Source organism: Malania oleifera, chromosome 5, assembly GCF_029873635.1.
Source record: "Malania oleifera isolate guangnan ecotype guangnan chromosome 5, ASM2987363v1, whole genome shotgun sequence".
Taxonomy (NCBI): domain Eukaryota; kingdom Viridiplantae; phylum Streptophyta; class Magnoliopsida; order Santalales; family Ximeniaceae; genus Malania; species Malania oleifera.
Genome location: NC_080421.1, coordinates 14164759 through 14175518, shown reverse-complemented (window position 1 = coordinate 14175518; position 10760 = coordinate 14164759). Strand labels below are relative to the sequence as shown.

The 10760-nt window shown below is 34.4% G+C and overlaps 1 protein-coding gene across 1 annotated transcript; it reads right to left on the bottom strand.

Moving 5' to 3' along the window:
• Positions 1-2919: 2919 nt before the first annotated feature.
• On the bottom strand, positions 2920-9273 carry LOC131156692 (uncharacterized). The gene is made up of 4 exons (XM_058110560.1): positions 8967-9273; positions 4565-4999; positions 3997-4278; positions 2920-3399 (listed from the first exon to the last, which is right to left on the bottom strand). Exons 1-3 carry the CDS (start codon positions 9063-9065, stop codon positions 4033-4035), a joined length of 780 nt encoding a protein of 259 aa, XP_057966543.1. The 5' UTR covers positions 9066-9273; the 3' UTR covers positions 2920-3399; positions 3997-4032.
• Between the last annotated feature and the right edge of the window lie 1487 nt (positions 9274-10760).

Here is a 10760-nt window from a genome sequence, read left to right as displayed (position 1 = left end):
CGCCATTAACTTTTAGGTGCGGTTAGTTTACCTAATTACTATTTATTGATTGGTTTCTAGACCAATCATAAGACTAACAAACTAGTAGTCTTGATCTTCTTTTACCAAAATTAGGATTGGGAGTACAGTTATACAAGAGGAATGTATTAGTATCCCCTGCATACCCGTTATATGTATGGTACCTAATTAACTATGAATTATCTTAAATTGAATCATATGATCTTTAACTAACTCCTAAACAAACCAATAAACATTAAAAAAAAATTTAAAATCAAGTGCGATTTAGGAATGTCTAATAAGACCTGCAAAGAAGGGAATTTTATTTGATAAACCCATCTTAGAGTTGTCATATGTGAGGTTTGAACACCTCTTTATGCTTTTTTTATCATCGAGATGCACACACACATAAAATAAAATATGAGATCATGATTAGATCTACATATATTTAGTAAAAAGAATAATCCTCTCCTTCAAGAATAATCAAAGCTTGAAAGTGTTCAATTAGAGCATGAGACGATGATTGAATTGGTCCTAGTTATTCTTTGGGCTGGAGTGGAATAAGGGAGGGGATTATAAAGCAAGGAAAAGGATCTCATGGATTTTGAGAAATTGAACGAGGAGTCGTATGAGGTGAAAGTCTCATGTATAGTTCTACAGAATGCCAATAAGGGCAACTCATTTGTCAACTTTTTTACTATTTTTCCTAAAAGCAAAACTCTGCCTCATGTAGAGTTGTGGAAGTATTAACCTTATTTGAAAATTGCTACTTATATACTTTGTATTTGTTATATTCGAAAGAATATTATTGTAGTCTTAAGAGGGGGAAGAGTTAAGGATTTTCCTAGTGTGAGATATCACATTGTTCAAGCAATCCTAGACAATGCCAAAGTAAAGGATCATCAACAAGGGCATGGATACTCTAGTGCCCTATATATTCTTATCCAAGACTTGTATCATTTAATGATGTCCTATAAATTGATATGAACATATAAAATTTTAATGGTAAAATAGACATTATATGAAGATGTAGATTAACTACACAAACAGAAAGATCTTATAACTCCACTGTTTCTTAGAATTAACTTTGGGTGTGCATCTTAGGTGGAAAGAGAAGAAGGCCTCCTTTCACTGAAGTAGGAGGGAGGACCAATGGGACCTTCCAAAAGGTAACAAAGGCATAGAAAGGTTTGCTATGGGCAAATGGAGGTTGGCCCTCAAGTACAAAGGCAAAAGGGAGCTTGACTATAGGATCCACTTGTTAAATAGGAATGAAAATCGACATTAGTGATATGAGGTGCTGAGTGGAAAGGTTGTTATTCAATGGATAGTAAGACTTTCTCTAACAAAATATATCATTTCTTTATACAAAGCTCACAACAGAGTTGTGGATACTATGATATAAACATCAGATGTTGGATATCTCATACATTATCCAAAATTCTCTAGTGATAGATGGAAAAATTCAAAAGATTGCCAAACTTGGCTCCAAAGAAACTAGAGGAAAAATTAGATTAATTTTGTAGATGGTCACTATATTTAATGAAATAGCTAAAAAAATGTTCGATAATAATGTTAGTTTGGTTCGTGGAAATATGTCATACTCATAAGAATAAATTATCTATAAACGGAAACCCCCGCCCACATCGCCATTCAATATTGCTTGGCCCACTACTAGCCAAACCACCTGGGCACTAGGCCCAATATGAGTAGGATTGCTTAGTCATGCTTCATAATTAGCAAAACAAGCAACGTGGAAATACATGCCACTCAGTCAAAGAAAGGTGATGGAAGGTTTGGAACCTGGCTCTTCACCACCCGGGGATAATATGTTCCAAGGGTTGGACTGTTCGCCCATCAAAGCGGTACATGAATTGGGTTCATACAATTTAAAACTTATTATGATTTTATAACCAAAAAGATATAAGGAATAATTATTTCCAAACTTCAGCATAACAATATTTATCCCTTTCTTATTCCATGTTAGATGTAATAATAAAAAATAAGAGTGATTTCTACTTTCAAACTTATAATATATTTCACATGCCTAAAAATAGCTATTTCATAAACAAGGCTCAAACGCCAAATAGGTTTGGTAGAAAATATGAGATTAATAACTCCTTATCTTTTTTCTCCTTACTGCGTTGTATCTCAAAATTTATGGGCAAAACTATATATTTTAAGCCATTTTCTTAAAAATAAAAATTTGGTGCTTTTAGTTTTATTTGCGGTATGAAAAACAATTTCCAGATTAATTTGAAATTTTCAGTATTTATATATAAAAAGTTGTTAAAAACATCTGTAAATATTTTTTTAAAAAAATAAAGTGACAGCAACAGTTTTATAATTTTTTAATAAAAATAAAAATAAAAACCATTCCACAACTGAACAAGCCTGTCATTTTCTAAATGGCCTCTAAAATATTATAAGATTATATTTGATTTTCAGAATGCCTATTTTTAAGAATATGTTAGTTTTAGTAAGTTACGTACAATTAATTATATAAAAATTACTTTATTACTATAAAATAAATAAAATATAAAATATTTTATGAGTCCATAATAAGGAATAAATAATGAATAATTAATTATTCTAAAATTTTAATATAAATATTTATTTTTTTCTTATTACAAGTTAAATGAAATAATTAGGAGTATATAAAAAATAGTTATTCCATTAATTCTCACAATTTAAACTAATTCCATCTTATTCAAATGAATAACTTTTTCACCGAACCCAACAAGCCATAAAGAATAGTAATATTATCCATCTCTTGTTCCCAATTGGAAACATGGGCAATGTTGTGAGTTTGTGTATATAGTGAGCTAGTAATCCGTGTGCAACATGCTCTACTTAATTACTACCTATATTATATGCGTTTAGAATATATATATATATATATATATATAAAGGATAGAACAATTTTCTTCCAATCTCTGCATCAAATTTGAGTTCCCAAACAAGAGTTTCATACTCTACCGAGGCCCTCCACTATTTTCTTGCAGGAAGTGGTATTATGCAGGCACCCACATTTTCCGAGAACTGGTAAATTTCCAAACCACGCCCGTCATTACAAAAAACTCATCTCGATCATTGTTAGGGTTTTATTACAAAAATCTCTCCGCCCACCAGTTGTTCACTCAGTTTACACAAATTCAGAGAGAGAGAGAGATGACCCAAGGAAAAAAAGTGGGGGTCGTGGGGGGGAAGAGGATTTCAGAACACATTGAGCATTCCAATTACCAGGTACGAGCTACGTTGTATCATGAAGACGACCCAGCTGGGATTTGGACATGAATCATATGAAGCTCTAATCAAATCCTTATCCTGATTTCAGTAACTGATTGAACTGTTCGTATAACCCAGTCAGTCCAGTCTGGCTTGGTGAAAGGCGAGCGTCGCCTGACTCAAATCAGAGAAATTTAATCATTTGTTATAATGTCATTATCAGCGAGAAGTTAAATCAGTTCAGAGCAGCACAAATAATTGTAAATGATTAATACAATCTCGGGCAATATAAAGGTTTCCAAATAAACGAAGAAAAAAGGATAACCATAAAAACACCAGAGGATTTTAGGGAACTATGAACCGTGATAATGAATTAAAAAGTTAAAGCTAATTGTTTAATATGTAGGTACATTAGGCAATGAGTACATTCACTATAAAACTCCCAAGTCCTAAGCTGACTGCAGTGTTTGAATCAATCACCCCTCACTGGTGTAGTTTTAATGCACATGACTGAGACTTTCTAAAAACAACCAAAGTAGACCTAGCACAAGGGCAACTAACCAATCCCAGCTACTTAATGCCTAGATGGATTGTGGTTCAACAATTTAGATGACAAATTTTTCATTGACAAAGGTTAAACCTAAAAAGATAACGAGTTAGCCAGAAGAGATGAAGCAAGGAAAAGAAACATAAGCAACTGATGGTAAGTGGCCATGAATAAGTTTACTCACAAATCACTATTTAATTCCCTTCAGTTCAGAAATGTAATACCTGATGACAAGTACCGCCAGCTCCGAGTATATTGCTTCATAAATTTAAAGTTTTATCTGGTTCTGAATAACTATCACCTACAGAATTCTGATGCATTATTGTTTCCAGTGCCTTTCGGGGCCTTCCATACCATGCAACAGCAAACCATAGAATCCTCAATAACCCTCCATTTGCAAAATGTGGAATAAATATGCGCCCCCAATATGGGTAATATGGGCCTGGTAATTTGAGCAATGTGAAGAAAATTGCAACCACAAGCAGATGCCAGGGAACTTCTACATCCTGTGACAATCAAAGCAAACTTTGTAACATACGAAACAAAGTTTTCCAATTATCAAAGCAAATGACAGAAAATCTCATGTAAGAATGACTCGACATGTGGCAACAATACAGATCACCATATCTTTGGGCAACTTTTAGGAAATAAGATGACACAGACAACAGATTTTTTATCAGTACACTGGATGTGAACATATGACTGAAATCATTGGAGGCAATTCAAATGATCTACACAAGTGGCATCTTGGATTTCCTGAATAATCATTTGAAGCTACATGATTAATTCAACCTTGAGATGTGGAGATAGTTCCAAGGCTGTCTCCTTCAAGACCCCAGCAACAGCAAAGCCAACAAGTAGGGGAAAAGGGATCAAAAACAGCTTCCTTTCATGCGCACAGTAGGACATCTCACTAAGAGAAGTAACAGCTAGCAAAGGTACGCATAGATACTTGACAACTGCCAAAATAAGATCAAGGATGAGTTGAATAAAGTTATCCAATGCTCTTGTCCAAGGAAAGATCTTCACTGGCTGAGGAAAACTATCCCAAATTTTTTTCATCCCATCCATTATGCGGTCCAAATTTATTTTTTGAGGGTCACCCGACTGTCCTGATCCGGCAGCCACGTGTACAGCACATGAGATATTTTGCCTAGTGTTCTGAAATGCCGCATTCCGTTTAGAACTTAAACTGGAGCTATGTCTCTTTGTATACAGTGACCACACCTGATACAACACAATACAGTTTTTCAATGGGAAGAAGAACAGAGGCAAATATTTACACACACCAGAAAATTTAAGTGAAAGATATGATAAGTGACCATTAATTCATCCTCAGGAAGATGACAAAAATACAGGAATGTGTATGTGAGCATGTGCACATGTATGTGTAAGTGCACGTGCATGTTTTAAACCCAAATTCCTGATTAACACATACCATAAAAAAATATCCAAAATGACCAGTAAAGAGTAAATAATAGCCTAGCAAAATAAAGAACCCCTTGTTTGAGAAACCAACACCGAATGTGTTCTCTACTTTGTACTAATCATTATTCCAGTGAGCATATAATTAGAGTTACATGCAAGTTTTTAATATCCATTCTATAGACATGCGCGGACACACAGAAATATATATGCACGTGTGGAAAGAAAGGGAGAGACGGGTAATTTCAGATTTTGAACAAAATTTTCCTGATATTTAAGCTTGGAAATTCAGTACTACTTTAGTAGCTAGCATATGGCTTCCCATGGTGACATGGTTAGCATGAATGAGTCAAGGTACAGCCACGAAAAAGGTACCACTGTTTTAAAAGGCTCAATCGAGGCTTACCTCAAGGCAAGGCATGCCTAAAACACCTTGAGGCTCAATCTAAAATACCACATCCCAAAAAGCTAATGCATTACACGCTAAGGCTTATGCATTCGTACAAAAGGCATGCCTTTTGCCCCTTTTCAATTAAAGCTTACAAATTTTGGGCGTGTGATTCTCAAGTTAGATTTGGCTAGAAATTTTAATTCCATGGTTATAAAAAAGGAATGTCATAATATGATTTCTAAAACTTTAGAACCTCAACCTTTCCAATATAATTGAGAGTTGTATCTTAGATCATGAAAATAAATATTAACTTTGTAGTGTTACAACTATCTTTGGTCATGATTTACGCAATGAACTCAAATTAGCAATTTTTGAATGGCTAACAAGTAGTTTGCAAATTATATTTGATTTTTCTTTTACATTCTATTTGTGATTTTCATTATTTTTTTGTAATTTTTAAAATATATGTAATTTATTTACATATCTATATTTAAAAATAGAGTTCTTGAAGGGGTTATGCCCCAACACCTGAAGAGTTATGGCTTGCCTTATGCCTTCACCTTTTAAAACATTGAAAGATACCAATATTTTAGTAAATAAAGTTAATAAACAAGTTATATAAAGAGTTAAAGACCATAAAAACTTACCGACATTTTAGTAAATAAACAAGTTATGTAAAGAGTTAAAGACCATACAAACTTACCAACATTTTAGCAAATAAACAAGTCATGTAAAGAGTCAAAGACCATACTGTTAGCCTTGGTGGTTACACTATCATGGTTTATGTGTTTTGATGATATTAACCTATATGTGGTTTTCAGTGTTTTCCATCTTTGTAGATCATGCTTAGTACAAATACAAGTGTCGAATACATAAAGTATAGGTCAAAAGGCAAAGATCGGACTGAGTTGATGTTCAAATAGAAAGATCAAATGGACACATACTCGGAAGAACGGGCACAACCAAAGGGAGCTTAATGTTGGATTTTATGTAATAGGTGTGTGTTTGAGGTATTATATCTTGTAACTCTTGCGGTTTTGTTTCATACGTAATTTCTGAGGAAGAATTGAACAAATTGCATATGCATAATATGCACATGAGTTTATAGGATTGCACTAAAATCACAAACTCAACTTTCATGGTTTTCAAAGTTAAACTTAAGAGTTTGTTAAATGAATCCTAAACTCAAAGATGTTTTCTAAAGGGACAAGTTTTCAAACATCTTGGTATTTTGAACATCTTCATATTTAGTTCCGGTTTTATCAAAATGAGTCTTATGTCCTAAAACTTCAAAGAAGTCAAGTATATTTTTTATAAAGGACATACAAATATATAAGTTATCAAAATGGTTTTTTAAATGTGTTTTTATTAACAAGATATCTTATATTCAAAGGGAAACTCATTTAGACAAGTATTAAACTTTATTAGACTTAATATTTTTCATATACTTTTGTGCAAAAACTTTTCAAGTGATTAAAAGGTTTTTTGGTTTGGTTTAAAATCTCAGTTATGCACCGATCACCTATCCTAAACACCATTTGATATTTGAGGCATAACTTTTGTTAGAAAAGTCCAAAAAGGACGATCTTGGTGTCCCTAGAAAGTTAAGAAAAAATCCCACAACTTTTTTGTTGATGACTTTTTCTGATTCAAGGAACTCGTCGACGAGAACTGGGGATTCGTCGACGAGTGGCAGTGTGTGATTAGTCCACGAGAGCAGGGGACCAGTTGACGAGTCCAACGGGCAGAACTGCTCCAACGGGCGGAAAACGGCTAGTTTACCAAATTAAATATCTTTTCTTCCCCCCAACGGCTAGTTAATGGCTCCTTTGACTCTTGGGTTATAAATACAAGCTATTAGACTAGTATTAACATGGTTTTGAAGGTTTTTGATCATTCTTAGTGAAAAACATTTTTTTATACCAAAACCTAAGCACCTAACACTTTGCATTGTTGTTTTTCATTCACAAGTGTTCATTCTCTCTTACTCTTTAATTGTGTTTGATTCATTACTTGGAAGATAGTGTGAGGTTTGCTCTGTATTTAATATTTGCTCATTTGAGAAGCATCATATTGTATTTCAATCATCTTCTTGTAAAGGTTCTTTGTGAACCGTTTGGTGAAAGTTTTTTGTGAACCAAAGAAGCTCTTTGTCAGCGGATAGGGATTTGTTCTCGAGTGAAGGCTTTTTCTGAGCGTGGTAGGGATTTGTTCCCAAGTTGTAAGACTTCTCCACTGGTGAAAGAGTTCCTTAATAGATTGTGGAATCTTTGAGTTGGTCCCAAGGCGCGAACGTAGGCTTAGTGTCGAACCACGTTAAATCTCCGGTGTTGATTTTCACTACCCTTCACTCTTTATTTTATCTTGTGCATGACTTATTTTGTGTATATTGTGATATAATTGCTTGCAATATTGCCAAGTATTTTATTTTGTAGAGAAATACGTATTCCATGAAAAGAGTCTATTCACCCCTCTCTAGACTATACACTTGCGGCTAGGACGATTAACACTACAAACATCACATATTAATCTACAGCTAATACAAATCAACAATGAAATAAATGAAGTTTTACGATGGATCAAGAGAAGCTGACCCATTTTCAAAGCATGCTAACTACACAATGCTCATGACAATCTAAACTGAGTAAAAAGAATTGCTAAAGTGATGCATCTTTGAGAATTTGAAATTTCAAATAGAGTCAAGAAAAGAAAAAATAAACAATTTTTATGCTCATTTTAATCACAAAAGTCACCAGGAAAACAATAACCTTCACATGGATCAGGCCTCAAAATTTATTTATAGACGCATTTACATAATTTAGGTACAAAGCTGCCATGTTTCCCAGAAAACAGCCACCTCAATGGTAAAGGACTCCTGGAATCCACCATTCTGACATTCCGTGGTTTTGGAGACATGTTGAAATCTGCAATGCTTATTTAAGCTGATTTCTATCGACTACAAACATGAAGGTGGGGTAAACTTTTCACACCACCCACAGAATCTGGTTTTCGATAACCCTCATTTCAATAATTACTAAAAATTGTGAGCCAAAGAAAAGAAAATTTCAATACACCGTCTTTTGGTCTCCAGACAAATTAAAAACAAGCCTAAGAAGCCGAATGGTTACAATAAGCTCAGTTGAATGGAGAACTTTGCTTTATTGGATTCCAAACAATGAGAAATTTAATTAAAAAGTTTTTGCTTCCCCCCCCCCAAAAAAAAAAATGTATCCTCTTCAACCAGAACAGTAAAGACATGCATGGAGGAAGCGACAGTAGTCCCAAATATGAACAAGACCCATATGCCGAAATGACTTCATAAACATATATTTACAGAAAAAAAAAAAAAATGATGAATTAAAGATAGCTTATTTGTACCTTGAACCCCTGAACGACGGACGAATGGGTTCTTAAACGAATCGTCGATTGGAGATGGGCCGAAACAGAGAACAAGTGAGAAGGGGAAGAGGATGACATTTCTGCAGAACTTTAAAACCATTCAAAAGAAGAATTAGATGATAGATTCGCACGAGGACGCCATGAACGGGACTGCGAGCACAGTGGGTTGAGGAATTGCAGGATAGGATCAGACTCTTGGAGTTATTTACTCCGTCTCTTGCAGGAAGCCAAAGGGTTTAGTGGATGAGACTCGTGAAAAGGTGGGTTGGGGTTTTGCACGGTCCCCGCGCTGTAAAACTTGTATTGCCGGTTTACTTTGTCCATAACCCTCGGTTTAACTTAATCGCCTTTTTTTTTTTAATTGTCAATTTGGAAAAATTACCACCAAAAAAAAAAAACCCATGTAATTTAATAAAAAATAAAGAAAAAATTACAAAAAACCCACTCCATGGTTTACCTTCAAAAACATTAAACCACCTTGTGGTTGGTTTCATAATCATGACTAACCCCCACTATGATTTTTACAGCAATAAAAAACTATTAATTCCTTCAAATTCATTAAATTCTATTATCAACACACTATCCCAACTCTATTTGTAAGTGCTAGAAGGTCGCCCATTCAATCTCTAACAAGTGCATTGCTTCTTTATTCAACCTATTCCAAATCGTTCAAGTATAAGATGTAATTATGCTTGATTTCATAGTTTGCATAAATATATTGTTATCATAGGACAAATAGAAGTGCAAAAATTCTCCGAACGTCATTACGACAAATAAATAAATAAAAATTATTCACAAATTTTATCATAAAAATGTCTATTTTCAGATTGAATTTTATTGTACAAACTTTTGCATTAGTTATGAGAAGGAGGTGTTCATTTAGTTACTATACATTCTCATTATATGTCATCCTACTCTAAAAGATAGGTATTTTGCAAATCAAAAGTAACTAAAATATGAGAGGGCTTTCTAGAACTTTGGTCATTTTGTCTCTGTTTCGTTGATTGCAAGCAAAAGCCTCAATAGGACTTCATTAGTACCAGATTATATCAACACTAACAATAAGAACAAAGCATAAAAAATTGAGCCCCCTCCTCAACCCCAACTCCCAAAATATAATTTGCTTCCATGCCAAAATTTGACAATGGAAGCCTATCAAAAACTCATGATTAAGAATGCATTTTCCAATCCTAAAATAGATGCCAAATCTAGAATCTCAACAAGTAGAGTCATGAAAACAAACTAAAACAATAATTCACGAGGATCAAGACTTTCAAGTACACAAATTTCTTCCCCACCCCCCCCCCCCCGCGAGCGTGTGTCACGCATGAGTGAGAGAGAGAGAGAGAGAAAGAGAGAGAGAATTAGGAGACAACGTCGGGAAATGCAAAAGGGCTAAATGGTTCAGCTCGATATTGCTCCAACTCAGAAAGGGGAAAAAAAACAAAAGGTAAAGCACAATATGGATGCTTACAAACGGGGAGTGCATTTTTTCGAGGAGCATAGATGACTCGATGCCAGAAAAAACATGCATTTATAAAGAACTTTTTGAGTCCATAACTAACACATCAGACATTAAAACACTTCACACATTCACTGGACACATTGCTGCAAATTGGTCGCTTGACAAACATTTGGAATAGGGTTTAATCACATATTTCTCTCCTTCTGCATGCATAAATGAGGACTCTGCTTCATTCAACACTCCATGAACATGCTCATAATTTGAGACCACGGTTTTCATTACGGACATCTCCCAAACATTTCCTGAAA

What these genes read in the sequence shown, in the direction of transcription:
- LOC131156692 (XM_058110560.1), bottom strand. Translation starts at nt 9,065, where the DNA reads ATGTCATCCTCTTCCCCTTCTCACTTGTTCTCTGTTTCGGCCCATCTC. An exon ending in CCGTCGTTCAGGGGTTCAAG is followed by an intron (nt 5,000 to 8,966) that starts GTACAAATAAGC and finishes GTGTTGTATCAG; the next exon opens with GTGTGGTCACTGTATACAAA. An exon ending in AACTATCTCCACATCTCAAG is followed by an intron (nt 4,279 to 4,564) that starts GTTGAATTAATC and finishes TGATTGTCACAG; the next exon opens with GATGTAGAAGTTCCCTGGCA.